General features: G+C 36.1%; 1 protein-coding gene across 3 annotated transcripts in view; it reads left to right on the forward strand.

The window, feature by feature from the left end:
• The window catches only part of HNRNPM (heterogeneous nuclear ribonucleoprotein M), a 37229-nt gene that overhangs the window by 4179 nt on the left and 16990 nt on the right, over nucleotides 1–16060 (forward strand). The window contains exons 3-7 of one of the 3 annotated variants that reach the window (XM_074205035.1): nucleotides 7736–7788; nucleotides 8704–8711; nucleotides 8796–8889; nucleotides 14761–14799; nucleotides 14917–14952. In XM_074205035.1, coding sequence (XP_074061136.1) covers nucleotides 7736–7788; nucleotides 8704–8711; nucleotides 8796–8889; nucleotides 14761–14799; nucleotides 14917–14952 — 230 coding nt within the window. Of the gene's footprint in view, nucleotides 8712–8795; nucleotides 8890–14760; nucleotides 14953–16060 lie in introns of all 3 variants that reach the window. The other 2 variants (XM_074205034.1, XM_074205033.1) reach the window with 2 other exon arrangements.

Genomic DNA, 16060 nt, shown 5'->3' on the forward strand with positions numbered 1-16060 from the left:
GTATTGGTGTTGAGTAGGGTAAAAGGTTGGTCTGTCATCTTTCCTTATGGCTATTTCCTTGGTTATAATTTAATCTTTTTTTGTCAGTTGAGACTGTTTTGGGGTAGATAAAGGGTTTTTTTTTTTTTTTTTTTTTTGGTTTAGGTTTTAGAGTAAAGCCCTTTTTGGTTTTTCGTGGTCATGCAACTGCGTGTCAAAGAGGGTGTAGTTTGTCTGGTCACTTGGCCTACAAATGATACTATTGGTTAAATATGGATTATAGGGCTTCGATTAAGTTTGAAAGGAGCCTTGTTTTAGGGAATATTTTTTTGAATTATCTACATTAGTGAGGATTTTTTGAAGCCTTTAATGCAGTTGGATACGGTAGTTTGCTGATCCTGGTACAAGTGGATGTCTGTCCTAGAATCACAATTCAGTAGCTTGACTTGTTCTTGGTCTAAATTGAAAAACATTTCCATAGCCATTTTTTGTAAAATGCAGAATAGAATGGAGACTTGATGACTTAAAATAGGCATCTGTTTGAAATTTAGTGCCTCCTGGTTATGGCCCTAGTAACAACTTTTAAATTTAAATTTAATCTTCTCTAGAACAGGAGGTAAGCAACCTAAACATCATTGTTGCCATGCAGCACATGAGACCTAATTTGATTTTTTTTTTTTTAAATTTAAACCATTCCCCTCCCTCCTCCTTTATCTCTTCCCAGTTCTCCTTTCTCTACCTTTCATTTTCTTTTCTTATTCCTGTTACTATTTATAGAAATGGTTTAGTCTTACTTGTAGCACTCAAATAAAAGGTTGCTTGGGCCCTGTTCTAGGGAAAAAGGTGTTGCTAGAGAGTGGGGAAAACAAGTTTTGTTTATTATTTTAAACTTTTCCCTTCTTAGAGGCAAAGTAGTCAAGTTTAAACTTGAAGGATTGTAGGGTATTGGGTTGGGGGATGGGAGGGCAGGACATTCATAATGAAAACAATTATATGAGCTTGATTTTCAAAACCAGAGATAGTTTAAATGACCAGAATTGATGTTGTTTTGGCTGGCCATTTTGGTATGGTTAGGGTTCATCACATTTAGTTTTGCAGTTATGAATGATCCACAGAGAGTACTGCACTATAACTGAATTTCACCATGATATGCCAGAAATATTAGGCAATATGAATATCTTTATATGGTTTTTTCCTAAGTACTATAAATGCCGTTCCAAGTATTATGTGGTTTTCTCTCCAGATAACATGGATGGAAAAATGTTGGGTGTGAGATTTGTTTTCCTGCCTTGATCAGCCAAATCATTCCTACCATGCTCCTAGGGCAACAGTGAAATTTATTCCTTTTGTCTGAAGGACTTGTCATGTTACATCCCAGATGCATTGTTCTTGGTTTTTGGGACTGCTGCTTCAACACTGTTTAGAATTGCTGTACAGTACAGTTGGGTCTTATTCTAACTAGTCTTTGGAATCACTCCCAAAATTGTGCTCTTGTGATTTGTTTGAACCACTGACTTGATATTTCTTTTGATATAAGGTATAGTAGTTCCAAGAACCAGGAATGTAGCTTTGAAAATGTAATTGTTAGAACTCTGTAAGAGACTACAGGCCCAATTTTTCATTTTTTAGGAGTGTGTGAACCAGTTTTGGGACATAATGGAGAAAGTAGGTGACATTTTGACTGCTTTACCATTCAGCAATTAAGTTTGGAAGATCTAAAGCTAGTAGTGAAGTGTCTGGATGTAGAAGCAGTTCACCTCAATTTGCCATTTTGCACTGGATATATCAAGTATGGAGCCGGCATGGTGGTTTACTCAGATTTCTCCAAACTGGTTCTCATAGTCCCCTGGTGCATTGCTTTGAATGCCCGGTTCAGTCATTTTGTGTATTTTTTTGGTGGTGAAATTTAGAATTACAGGTGTGCAGTAAATCAATATTTTTAATGAACTGTTAAATGTTCTTGTTTAGAGCTCCCCTGTATTGGTTAATGAATTTGCTGTTGAACTAAATAAATTGTCAGCAATATTGGACTTTTGGTAAAGGGGTTCATAAGAAAGAGAATGAAAGTATTGGGTTTTTTTAATGGTATATCTAGGTTCAGTGTGTGAAGTCTAAAAAGAATTTGAATAAAAAAATAACCATTTTTACCATGTTTACCTACCAAATGACTCTTAAAAAAGATAATCTATTGGGATGTCTAGAATCATTTTTTCTTCTCCACATCTTAGATCCCCAAAGTTATTTTTCAATAATTACAATCAAATCTTTTTCACAGAAATGCTTTACACTTGTTGCAAATATGTTTTGTTTTATGAAGTTTGACTATTGCTCAGTATAGAAATAAGAATTCATTAATTTAAAAGCATTAGAAAAGATTGAGCATATGATTAATTGTATAGAGTAACAAAAGAGGGTTGGTTTTATATGACCGCCACAATTCAGTGATAAGTACTGAAGCCTATTTGTCACTTAGGGTCAACTTATTACTTTTAGTCACACAACTAATGGAATGAAAATCAGAATTATAAGCATTCTTGATTTGAAAATGTCTTACATAATTGGTTATGTTAACATAATGCCTTTTGGTTACAAAGCACTTTTTGATGCATTGTATCATTTGATTACCATTCACAAGATACAGGGCAAAAAAATATCCCCATTTTGTAGATGAGAAAACAAAGTAGAAATCTAAACTGAACTTTCAACTAATAAACCATACTACCTAAAACTGAATGATAGGGATGGGTTCTTTATTCAAGAGTGATCTCACATTAAGGCTATAATGCTTTAACATCCTCCTTGCTGAAAGTGAGAGTGAGTGAGTGTGTGTGTGTTTTCCTACACATTTTAACTTTTTTCTATAAATCTAGTACTTACTCATTATATTTGAACTATTCTATAAATCAGATGTGCGTTAGCATTTTCATGTGCATGTCCTGTAAGAGTTCATAACCAAACCATATGTTAGATAAACCTGACCATTGTGTGTGTGGATAATAATTTAGCCTTGTTGACCTTTTTAAACAATTAACCTTTAAATATGAAAACAGTATAGTTGAGTCTCTTAGCCTAAAGAAACCTTAGCAGTATTGCTATCAATCAATTTTTCATTTTTTTATCAAACTGCTTACCACACTGTGGTGTTCAGTTCTGATCTTATTTATTCTAATTTTTAAGTCTGGGTCCTTGATGGTTTGTATGTGTTAAGTAATCAAAATATTTTATTCCCAATTTGTTTTCTCAATGTTGGATCATTAGTTGATTTCTTTTCATTACATTTAAGGTTCTAGGTTATTACATGACAAATTGTGAAATAATCTTGAAAATTAGGCTCCTGGAGAGTTGGGACTTTGTTAATTCTCCATTAAAAAAAAAGAAAATTTTTGACAGAATTGAAACTACAGTTACCAGTAATCAATCACACTGCTCAAAAAGTTTCATGGACCAGTGTTCCTCCACTGACAGATAAGTTAAGAATTAGAAGAGGACTGATGGCCCTTTGGGAGGATTAGAAACACTCTCCACTTTTCCTTGACTAGTATCCTTCTCTTTCCCAAGATTCTAAGATTTAGAGTTTGATGAGAGGAAGGTGTAGGTACCAGAAACCTTATTTTAACTACCTCCCTGCCCTTACCCTCTCTTAGATTAGATTCTCACTCTTTCTTTGCAGCCATGCTTATTTTTGCTGGATAGTGAAGTGAGCAGGACAAACCAGTCCTGGCAATAGCAACAAGGATACTAGATGGAAAGTTAAAAGAACTTGTGAAAACAACTTTCAAATTCACTTAAAATTTCAAGAGTTGACCTAGTTTGAAGTATTTTTTTTTGTTGAAATCTGATGTGTCTTCAAAAATCTTTTGAGTATTAAAACTGCATTTTAAAAAATTAGATTATTTGAGCTAAAAGTAATTTGGGAAACTTAATAGCTAGTAGTTATAGAACATATTAAGGTTTGTAGAATGAGATTGTAAAATCTCTACCCCTGGATGAAGAAATCCCATTTCTCAGCAGCTAGCTCACTTGGACTATCTGGGGAATGGGACAGATGGAGCAGAGGCAGGACTGTGGACCACCAGTAGGTTCTTCATGGATCACAGTCTGAGGAAGAAAAGAAGGCAGGTCAGTAGTATTTATTCTCAATACCACATTTAGTAACGGCCAGTTTACTTTGGTAAGCAAAGATTTATTTATTGAAGTACTTCATCCTCCTTTAATAAAGTTTTACAGCATTCTAAATAAATTTAAAGTTGTTACTGGCTAAAAACAGACACATGCATGCACATACATGCAAGGCAAGGTTAGATTAGTAAAATGTTTTGATTTAATTTATATTAATTTATAAAGTTTATGGGACAGATCTTAACATCCCTTAACTCTACATATCTTTCCTTTATAAGAAGAGTCTCACTTGCCACCCAGTAGGAATTAGAGCCCTATATTGGGGTCCATTCCTCGGAAAGCCCAATTATTGAGCATACACATGCATGTGTGAAGTTGATAAACAGAAGCCTATGAGTTGAGACCAACATTGCATTGTTGATCCTTTCTATCATTGGGAAGAGTGAGACTATCCCCACTTGGGGGAAAGGAAGCTTTCAGCAGCTTGTTAAATTCAAGGGTAAATTTAAACTATTGACCCACATATTATGAATCCCCAGAAAAGGTATTCTAAAGACAGTGTTAAATTCAAGGGTAAATTTAAACTATTGACCCACATATTATGAATCCCCAGAAAAGGTATTCTAAAGACAGTTTTAAATCTTGGCTTCTTTATATTGGGTGTGAATAATTGACTTTTGAGGTGAGAGGTGTGTTTTGGGTTTTTGTTGATTTTTATTGATGCTATATATTATAAACCCTGTTGTCCGTAATATCTCTGATCTTCATTATGATACTTGAATATCGTGAATTCTCTTTATTGACATTGTTATCTACATTCATCCCGTCCTTTGTCTCATTCCAGACTAAGGAAGAAAGGGGAAGCATATTCCTTTTTAATCAGAGTTGGGAAACCTAATAGCTTTATGCGTTTAAGATTGATACAAATAAAGGACTGTCTCAGTTCTTTGATTTGGATTGAATAGTGCTTGTAGCAGCAAGATTTATTGAGGTTTTAGTTATCTATTTAACTGCCTGTTTTTAAAAAAAAAGGATGATAAAGGCCATCTTTGAACTTTTCAGAATCATGTATTTGGCTTCAGTTGCAACAGTATTGACTATTACATAATACTTAAAACTGGATAGTCTTAAACAATAATTTACATCAATACTTGAACAGCTACTAGAGCAATTCTAGTCCCCACCCATATGGAAAAGAGATAAAGGAGAAAGTATAAGCATGTATTCATGCATTAAGTGCTTATAGTGTGCCAGGAATTGTTCTGGGGAGAGGAACATATTGGTGGTTTCTATTTGGGTTTCATTTATTAATCAGTTATTAAAAGACAATCTTTAATATTACTTCTGAGACCCTTCCACTTGAAAACATTTTGTAATCAAAAGGTTTTTGTGAATGCTTTAACAAATTTTGTTTTTAAATTCGAGGTAGTTTTAACTACTATGTTAAAGAACACTTAAAAACAAAACAACACTGTTAATTTGCTATAGTCTAACCTAGTTTTAAGAAGCATTCTTAAAGCATAGCTGTTATCTTTATGCAGGGTAACCTGAACCCTAAAGTTTTGTGGAGAGCTCATTGTTTTGGAGATGTAGAAGGAGAACTAAGATAGTGTGATCCACTTTCCTGATTAAATCTCAAAATAATTAGAAACCATGGGTAGAATCTTGTTGTCAAAAGCTCCAAGAAATAAATAAAAGTAGCCTTTTACTTTTATTTGTAATCTAGAAGAAAAAAAGTTATAAAATGCTTCTATAACCACAGAGGGAGGTTTGGTTTGCATAGATTGGTCTTGGCTTTTAGATAACAGTCACAGCTATTCTATGTCCCGTTTTTGATGAACATGAACACTGACTTTAACATACACCAATATTTGAAATCTGGCAGTAAACTATATCTTGTCAGACTTTGTGATGTTTAAGATCATTTGTCATTAAAATAGAGACAAAGGGTGTTGGTCCTCTAATGATTGTTCTAATTTTTTATATGATCCTGGGAATGGTTTTATTTTAAATGGCTAAATAGGAGCCATCTAAATTTAATAAAGTATACTTAGACTTTTGGCTAGACCTCTTTTGTTTATGCTTGGGCATTTTCCAGTTTCTACTATACATTACATAAACCAGCACATATTTGCAAAAAGTTAAAACTTCATCACAGTGTTCATTTATTTCTTGAACATTCTTTTTCCTCTAGTCATCTTTCCCTCTGCTTTGAGCATACAGTACTGCCAATTTAGCTCCGAAAGTCCTTAGGTAGGATAAGTTACCCTGGATTTTAGACTTGGACTCATTTGTTTCTCTTGATCATAAGCATGCTTCAGCAGTTAGAACTTGATTTTATTGACTACATGTTTGAAAGCAAATTGTTCATCTTTCTCCTGAGAAAATAATGATGTTTTCTTGACTTTTAAAATTATTTTATCAAGGGGTGGCTAGGTGGCGCAGTGAATAGAGCGCCGGTCTTGGAGTCAGTGCCCGGGTTCAAATCCGACCTCAGACACTTAATAATTACCTAGCCGTGTGGCCTTGGGCAAGCCATTTAATCCCGTTGCCTTGAAAAATGTAAAAAAAAAAAATTATTTTGTCAACTTCCAACTGTCATCTTACTATCTTATAAAGGAAGGATTTGAAACCTGAATAGCTTGTTACTGACCCCCCCCCAACAAAAAAAAAATTCGTATGCTGTAGAAATGTTGAAAACCAAACTAAGTTTAACTTGCTCTTTGGTACTATTAATTTAATATTCTTTAAACTTTAGAGGGTTAAAAACCCTTGGCTTAAGAGATAGACTACCTGGTGGTGGATTTTTTGGCCAGATTTTAAAAATTAATAGCTTTAATAAGCCATCTTCAAACTCAGCAGCCATTTTGGTAGTTGTATTCTTGGTGGTAAACAATCTGGTTATGGTGGTCATGAATTGGCAATCCAAACCTTGAGGAAAACTTGCAGAATTAACTTTTTGAAATGCTCTTTGGTTTTAGCCTTTGTGAAGATCAGAATTGTATAAAGTCTGTTTGCTATAGATGTAAAGAGAGCGTTAAATTTTGGTTTCTTTCTGTCACCTGAAGGGAAATGGTGAAAGCAGCAGGGGTAAATAATTGCCTGTCATAATTCGTTGAAGAGAATCTAGATGCTGCTCTGGTTTTGTGGTTTTGTAGCAAACCAGTTGAATCCTATTTCCAGGATAAGTGCTGAGCCAAGATCTATGTGCTTATTTGGATCTTCTATCTAGTGGCATTTTAATATGTCCTATTTACCTGCATTCTTTTTAACAGTCATCAAAATGTGTTTTCCTTCCCTTCTCCAAAAAAGTTAATGTGCAGACGTATTTCCTATAGATTTGGATTGCCTTTAGTCATGAATGAGTATTCCAGATAGGAAATTGAAGGAAGGAAGTCTGTGGAAATGGCTTGTTTGTGGTGGGAGGAAAATCAAGGACATATTGTTAAATTAGTTTTACCTACCTTTACTGCACACCTGTAATGCCTAGCTTTGTGGTTTAGAGAATATGGAGTGTTTCTGGGCTTTCTTATAAGGCAGAGGCTCCATACAAGGTTGCTGATGATTGTTCTAAATTCCCATTGTTTTCTTGGCTTTTCTCCCTTGGTATATGTGTCGTCTGGAATCTGATTTGTAGTTGGTGAGGTAACATACGTGGAGCTCTTAATGGACGCTGAAGGAAAGTCAAGGGTAAGTGTTTGAGAGAATTTCTTCTGTGGATTTACTACATGACAAATGTAACTGTATGGTGGCGTGGAGTGGAATGAATTCAGGAAGGTAGTGAGTGCTATGTTACCAATAGGTAATATTTCGACATTGCCATACTTTGAAAGGGGGTGGGGAGGGTTTGCAAACGGGGGTCCCACTGCTCCAAATGGTTGTCCAAAGAGCTTTTTGGCATTCTGTTTGGATGTTTAATTTGGGTAATTGGGAACCAATAGTAGCATCGTCTCTTTGTTAATAGAGGAGTTGGCTGTGTGTGAATTATGCATGGAACTCTGGCGGTGGCATATTAATGTAAAACGTGTGTTCTTGTTCTAGAAAATGTTATTTTTGGTTGTTTGCTGAATTTGTAAGTTGTGTGAAAAAACGTTTCTGAAAAGTTGCCCTTGTGCCAGTAAAGCATAAATCATATACTTAAAACTTGAAAGTTTAAAATTGGCAAATAGATAATAAACTATTTTCTGTTGAGTGTAATAGGATGGCTTAGAACAATCAATAGGACAAGCTTATTTAATGTATTGAAGGGATGGATTTAGGATGAGTAGGACAAGGAATTGATTGACTACAGAGGGGAGCAGATCTAAAGTTTGTGGAGTGTTCTTGGAGAACCTGAATTTAGGTCTGCTTATTACAACTTCAGAAACTACAAGGCAACCCTGGTAATGTGTAGAAGCTAGGATATCATGGAGTCCAGCTTTTAGTAAGGAAGGATAGGTAAGATACTTCTTCTGTCACCTTCCCCCTTAAAAGGGCTAATTTTAAACTAATTTTTATGTGAACTTTATTTTTAGTTTGTTTTAAAAAATTGTTTTCTTTGCATTTACTTTTTTTTTCTTTTTCTCTTTCCTTGCCCTTCTGATTGGTCTGTGGCTGCTTCTAAAGGGATGTGCGTAAGTATTCTTTAATTAATTTACTGGTGGTTGGGTTTTCAAAGTTTCAAGACATTCCATTATATTTGTTGGTATTCTTTATAGTGTTGTTGAATTCAAGATGGAAGAAAGCATGAAAAAAGCTGCTGAAGTTTTGAACAAGCATAGTCTGAGTGGAAGACCTCTGAAAGTCAAAGAAGTAAGATTTTAGTACTTCTAAGATTAAATTATGGAACCAAAGAGGGACATTTCTGTATAGCATTTCACATCCAGGAAGCAAATAATTGGAAATATTCCCACTCCATCTTCCTGGAAGAAAGCGTGGAGGGGTCCTTTCAGGTAACTAGTTCTGTCCAACAGGACCCTTCTTCCTATCCTATGCTGCCTCTAAGTAAACTTATGCTGCACAATCATAGAACTCAACCAGCCCTTGCATATTTTCAACTGAAGTTGAGAATAGTCTTCCATCTATAATCCTAGAATAATCTTAGACATACCAATGCCCACTTAAGAGACTAAGCAAACTCTACAGTGGCCATAAGATACATTCAAATAGGTTTTGTTTACAGGGACTTAGTATTATTAACAGTCAGCATGGGAGTGGTGTTATTTTTGCTATCCTCTCTGAATTTTACCCTCATCTTCAGTTTTGATCTATCATTTCTTTCTTTCTTTCTTCCTTTTTTTTTTTAATTTGGCAGTGTCACATTTGGGCATCACCTTCTGTCATCTAGTTTATATTGTTCTTGGCTATGAATGCTTTACCATTGCTCACCGTGATTTAAGAATGCAGTTTTCTTGGTACTTGAACCATATTCTTTTCCATCTATGTTAGATTCATTTTAGGGGCAGACTCAAATGGCCTGCTTCTGAGGAAACTCAAAATATTTTTTGTTTTACTATTAAACAGCAATGAAATTAATGAAGTATTTTTTTAAAATTTCATTTATTTAAGGCAATGGGTTTAAGTAACTTGCCCAAGATCGCACAGCTAGGCAGTTCTTAAGTGTCTGAAGTAGAATTTGAACTTGGGTCCTCCAGACTCTAGGACCTGTGCTCTACCCACTGCACTACTTAGCTGCCCTATTTTTAAACACCTTATAAGTTCTAGGCACAGTCTTTTTTTTAAGATTTTATTTATTTTGAGTTTTACAATTTCTCCCCTAATCTTACTTCTCCCCCCCCCCGAAGGCAATTTTCCAGTCTTTACATTCTTTCCATGGTATACATTGATCCAAATTGAATGTGATGAGAGAGAAATCATATCCTTAAGGAAGAAACATAAAGTATAAGAGATAGCAATATCAGACAATAAGATCAGGGGTTTTTTCCCCACTAAATTAAAGGTAATAGTCTTTGGTCTTTGTTCAAATTTCACAGTTGTTTCTCTCTGGATACAGATGGTATTCTCCACTGCAGACAGCCCCAGATTTTCCCTGATTGTTGCACTGATGGAATGAGTAAATCCATCAAGGTTGATCATCACCCCCATGTTGCTGTTAAGGGTGTACAATGTTTTTCTGGTTCTGCTCATCTTGCTCAGGATCAGTTCGTGCAAATCCCTCCAGGCTTCCCTGAATTCCTGTCACTCCTGGTTTCTAATAGAGCAATAGTGTTCCATGACATACATACATACATATATATATATATATATATATATATATATATATCATAGTTTGCTAAGCCATTCCCCAACTGGAAGGACATTTTCTTGATTTCTAATTCTTTCAGGCACAGTCTTAATGTTGAAAACAGTCTATACTTGGGGGGGGGGTCCTATACAGAAAAAATAGGGCAAAATACAAGGGAGAAGAAATTTATTAAATGCCTCCTATGTTCCAGGCACTATGTTAAGCTCTTTCAACTCTGGTCTTCCTAGTTCCAGGCCCAGTGCTCTATTCACTGCCCAACCCACTGCCTCTAGCAACAAGTTAAAGAGTCCTTAGTAATTGAATTGTCAGAAGGACTTCATGTAGACTGAATTTGGGTTCAAATTTGGTCTTCATTGCATGTGTGCCCTTGGAGTCACTTAATCTCTCTGGAGCCCCTTAGTTTTTTTCGTTTATAAAATGTCGATTGGATGGTCGCTCCCCAAACCGTTTCAGTTCTAGTTTATTATTCTGTTCTTGTGGGTAATATAGAATGAAGGGGGCAAGACTCAGGATCGCTGATGTGTATAGCAGAAGTGGACCTCAGAATCCATCTAGTCCAACCACCCCACATTGTACCAAAATAGTAACTAAAGTCCCAAGTACTGGTTGGGAGCTTAGAAGGAAGTCTCTAGTGAAGTGCCCAGGTTCTGTAATTTGCACCTTTGCTATTTAAGCTTTTTTTTTTTTTATCACAGACTTGGAGAAATCAATCAGCAATGTTTTTTTAAACAGTTTTTGTGAGCCTGGCACAATGTTAGGGGCTTATAAATGCAAAGAATAAATCAATTCTACTCTTAAGGAACTGACATTCTTAAAGGAAATAAATATTCATATGAACATCCATACCCATTAACCATAAAGAGAATAGATACCAGGTAGTTAAAAAGGGAGGGCATCAACAATTAAGGGAAGGGGAATCAGGAAAGGTTTCATGTTGAAGGTGTTGAAGAGAGGAATTCTGTAGGAGATGTGTAGCAGACCCTAGAGAAGGGCAGTTTGGAAAGATGAGAGGATATGAGGTCCAGGAGTAAGGTGCATTGGGACTGGAAAGCTTACCTATGAAAGTAAGATTGTCAAGGTGTGATAAACAGCACTTAGATGTAGGAGAGTGATGAGCTCAGACCTCATTTTGGCAACTACTTGGAAGATAAATGGAGTGAGAGGAGGCTTGAGGCAGGGAGACAATTTAAGAGACTGATGGAATTACCTGAGTGGGAAGTGAGGAAAGCTTGAAGTAAATGTGCAAGTAGAGAAATAACAGTAATGCTACCATATATTTGTATAGCGTCTAGTCTGTTAATCATTATGCCAAGCACTCATTTCATCATCCTCATAATCCTGAGAAGTTTAGTTGCTGTTATTCCCATTTTTACAGGTGAGGAACCTGAAACATCAGAAGTTAAGTGACTTTCCCAGTCACATAGCTAAGTGTCTGGGGCAGGGTTTGAACTCAGGCCCAGCTCTAGCTATCTTAAAGGATGGCAAGATCTGGCACCTGATTGGAGATATGGAGTGAGAAGTTGAGGGTGTGGTGAAGTTGTGTTACTGGGATTGGAAGGCTAGTTCTGTATTGGACAAATTGAGTTTTAAGATCTCTCTGGCTTGTCTAGTCTGAAATATCTAATTGGGGCATTTGAAAGTTGGCCTGAAACTCAGGGGATTAACTGGGGTTTGTTATATAGTCATATACAAGAGATGGATAATTAAACCCAGAGGAACTGATGAAGTCACCAAGAAAGAAGGGGGAGCAGGACAAAACCCTGGGGATTATCTTCATATTCCCCATGTAGAGGGCAAAATAAGGATGATAAAGCAGCAAAGGAAACTGAGGAGCAGCCACAGATTACAGAACCTAGAGACTAATATCAGAAAAAGACTGTCTAGAAACAGGGTGTCAGATATAACTGAATTCAAAGGGGGGCTATGCCCTGAGAAAAGGCAGTTGGGTTCTGTGATATGGTAGAATAGTTGTGTTTTTTACCTCAAAGTGCAGAATGGTGAGGATAGAAATAGTTGGTTGAGCTATTTGTGGTGTTTTGGAAGTCTTCTGACTCTGATCTCGAAGAGAGGAAAAGAGTATAGGAAAAAAATCACAAGTGATACTTTTACTATCCAGCCTTCATAGAACTGTCTGGTTGAGCGCATTTCTCTCCAAACAGTTGTGCAGAAGGAGTGACTTGAGCTTCTGAGCTGTGCAGGAATAAAAAGGGAGGACTTTTTGATTACATTTCTGGGCAAGTCATTTTACCTATTTGCCTCTGTTTCACCATTTTGGAAAATTAGCTAGAGAAGGAAATGGCAGTCCACTCCCAAAAGGGGTCATGAAGAGTTGAACATGACTGAACACAATAAAACAAGAGTGGGTTTAATACCTATCTCATAAGGTGGTTGTGAGGAAATCATAATTTAATATGATTATATTAGTTTTATATTTTGAGTCAATTTCTGACTTTCTAGATTTTTTTTTACTGTAAACATGAGTAATGGGTGTAAGCTTCCTGTAACATAAATTATTAAGAGAGTAGTATTATTAGAGCTATAAGGAATCTTAATCTCTATCTAGTCCAACACTATAAAAAGAAGAAGCTGGAAACTCTGGAGATTAGGCTAATTGTTCATGCAAAATCCAAAAGCTGTTATGTTTTTTGTACTCTTGAATTCTAATTTCAGATTTTTTCAAGTTTTGTTCACTTTCAAAAATTAATTTAGGGGTCAGCTAGGTGGCGCAGTGGATAAAGCACTGGCCCTGGAGTCAGGAGTACCTAGGTTCAGATCTGGTCTCAGACACTTAATTACCTAGCTGTGTGGCCTTGGGCAAGCCACTTAACCCCGTTTGTCTTGCAAAAACCAAAAAAAAAAAAAATTATACCCTGCTATTTTCTAATTCATTTCTATTTCTTTAAATGCATTCTTTCAACCATCTCTAGCCTATACCTACTTTAAGGATGGTCTAAAGAAAAAGCATTTTGAGGGGCTCATTTGTTTCTGTATTAGGGAACTGCATTGTCTATCCTTCAGAGTACTTAGAATATGAGGGCTCTCCTTTGTGCCCTCTGTAGTTAGAAACCTGAACCCTGACAAGTGTCAAAAGCCATGGATCATTTTTTGTCTTTTCCTGTACTTTGATTTGTCAGGCCCATTTCCTAGTGTCTTTGATACCAGAGCAATTCCTTTCTTCCCTGTATTCTCTACGTTTCTGGGGACAGGGACCACTCAGTGAGCCTCAGTTGTGGTGGGTTAGAAGTGGGAATGGAAAATGTCAATTAGGAGGCAATAGCATCTACATCCCAGTGTGGTTACAAAGATAAGATAATATATTAAAGTGCTTTATAAGAGCTAATTTGTATTAAGAAATGGTATATCTATTTAACACTTTTATGATGTATAACATGTATGAATTCTTAAAATTCTGTGTGGAAAGGAATTAAACTACATAGTATCAGGAAAAGGATGTCATTTCAAGAAAAATATTGAGAAACTTTAAAAATGGAGTACACGTCAGTCTTTGGACCTCTCTCCCTATTACTAACTTACATAGCACTAGTTTTATAGGGGATAAGATGTAGAATTCTCTCTTTAGCCCCAGTGCATGTCACCATCTCTGCATGTTAGAGAATTGTGGAGCGCAAGCACTGAGAATTAAGTAATCCTTCCCTGGATCACACAATTGATACATATATCAAGAGATAGGAGGTGAGAAGACCTGAATTTGAAGCCAGCTTGCTAGCCACTCCATTGTAGCAACTTCACTATGCTGCTTATCTCAGATGAACTTTTGTAAATTTTATATGACTTCACATATCCTTAACCTTCAAGTTTTCTTTTACATGTAGTTGCCCAATGAGGGGGGCAAGAGTGAAGAATGCTGATTTCTGCCATTTAAGTAGCTCTGACCTAACCCTGAATTCTATCAAGAACCTAGCAACAGTGAAGTGACTCCAGATTTTTATTGCATTTCTTCTAATGGCCAGTATTAGGTTCTGTGAGTGCAAAGGATGGTGCCCACAAGAACATAACATTTTGGTTTTATTTGAAAAATGAAGCCCTGTTTGTGAATGAGTCCTCAGGATATGATCCCTTGGGTACTTGGTTTTCTAAGTTAAACTGGCGATGGATTATTTTTAAAATAGATTATTTTAAAATGGATAATTTTTAAATATTGCAGTTCTTTCTTAGGTTCTCCTTTAGGAATTTATTGAAAGCCACTGTGTAAGTAGGATGGGTATGAACTGTTGATTTCATATTTCAGCCTAGAATTTGTATTATTTCTGGCAGAAAGCTATGGCTAATATATTTAATAATTATTTGTCTGTAATTTATGTATTTCTGAAGTATTAGGAAATGTAAAACCTTATAATATAACCTCTTAACATTTATTGTTTAATCACATGTAACAAATATAACTTTGCTTATTTTAGGATCCTGATGGCGAGCATGCCAGGAGAGCAATGCAAAAGGTGATGGCTACAACTGGTGGGATGGGTATGGGACCAGGTGGCCCAGGAATGATTAATATCCCACCCAGTATCCTAAATAATCCTAACATCCCAAATGAGATTATCCATGCATTACAGGCCGGAAGACTTGGAAGCACAGTATTTGTAGCAAATGTAAGTAAACCAAAAATATTTTAAAATGCAAAGTTTGGGTGTTATGAGTTATTAATATGTCACAGTTCACAGAACAAAGGTGATTATTAAATACTAAAGAATGGGGGAGAAGGAGGGGATAGGGAATCGGTAATATTAAGAAAGCTCAAGCAGCTCGGTGTTAAATGTTTGTGCTTGTTGCTAATGTTGCTTACAATATCAATTCTAGCAGAATAGAGATAGGCAGAAATATTGTAAAGTAATGGAATGCAGGAAAGACAGGGAATGCTGTGGCCTTTTAAGGGGGTGTTATTTATTTAATTATTTGTTGGCTTGTTTATTTGTATGCACATACAATTTCCATTGGGATCAGTGAAGTCTGTAAAACATATAGCATACAGAACATTTCACAGTACCAGAAAATTTTGCTTTGCATTTCATTTTTTCGGTCTCTGAGTGCCACAAGGAATAAGAGCTGGGGCCAAGAAGGTATGAGAATAACTGAGGGTCCATTTATGTTATTAGCCTTGGTCCTGGTTTCCTTTGCTTTGTATGGCTCTTCTATCTCTTTGGGTTAAAATGATGCCCATAGAGCCGATGTCTTCTTTCTTGTTCACATTCTTCTACCCACTCCTAGCTTTCTTAAGGAATCCACAGTTGTGCATTGAACTGACACTATTTCAATTCATCTCTCAAATCTACATTTGGGGAGGAAATAGAAATTGAAATTCTATAATTGATGGGAGACTTGGAAAGGAAAAACGAATATAGGGGAGACCTTGAAGACTCACTGTTACTGAAAATACAAGAAGAGCAGGATCTTTAGACATTGTGGTACAGATGCAAGAATGCTGACCTTGGAGTCCCAGGGCTTGAGTTTGGATGTCAACTCTGCAATCACTCTCTGTGATCTTGGGCAAGTCACTTCATTTGTAAAATGAGGGGATTGGACTGAATGATCTCTTGAGAGACATTTGTATAATATGTGGAGTGGTAACATACAGGACTTGTAAAGGACTGTTTATTATCTTTACAAATGAGTTGTCAGTGACTATAAAAATCTTTTTTGTTTTTTGCAAGGCATTGGGGTTAAGTGACTTGGCCAAGGCCTCACAGCTAGTTAATTATT

Source organism: Macrotis lagotis, chromosome X (assembly GCF_037893015.1).
Source record: "Macrotis lagotis isolate mMagLag1 chromosome X, bilby.v1.9.chrom.fasta, whole genome shotgun sequence".
In the NCBI taxonomy this organism is placed as follows: domain Eukaryota; kingdom Metazoa; phylum Chordata; class Mammalia; order Peramelemorphia; family Peramelidae; genus Macrotis; species Macrotis lagotis.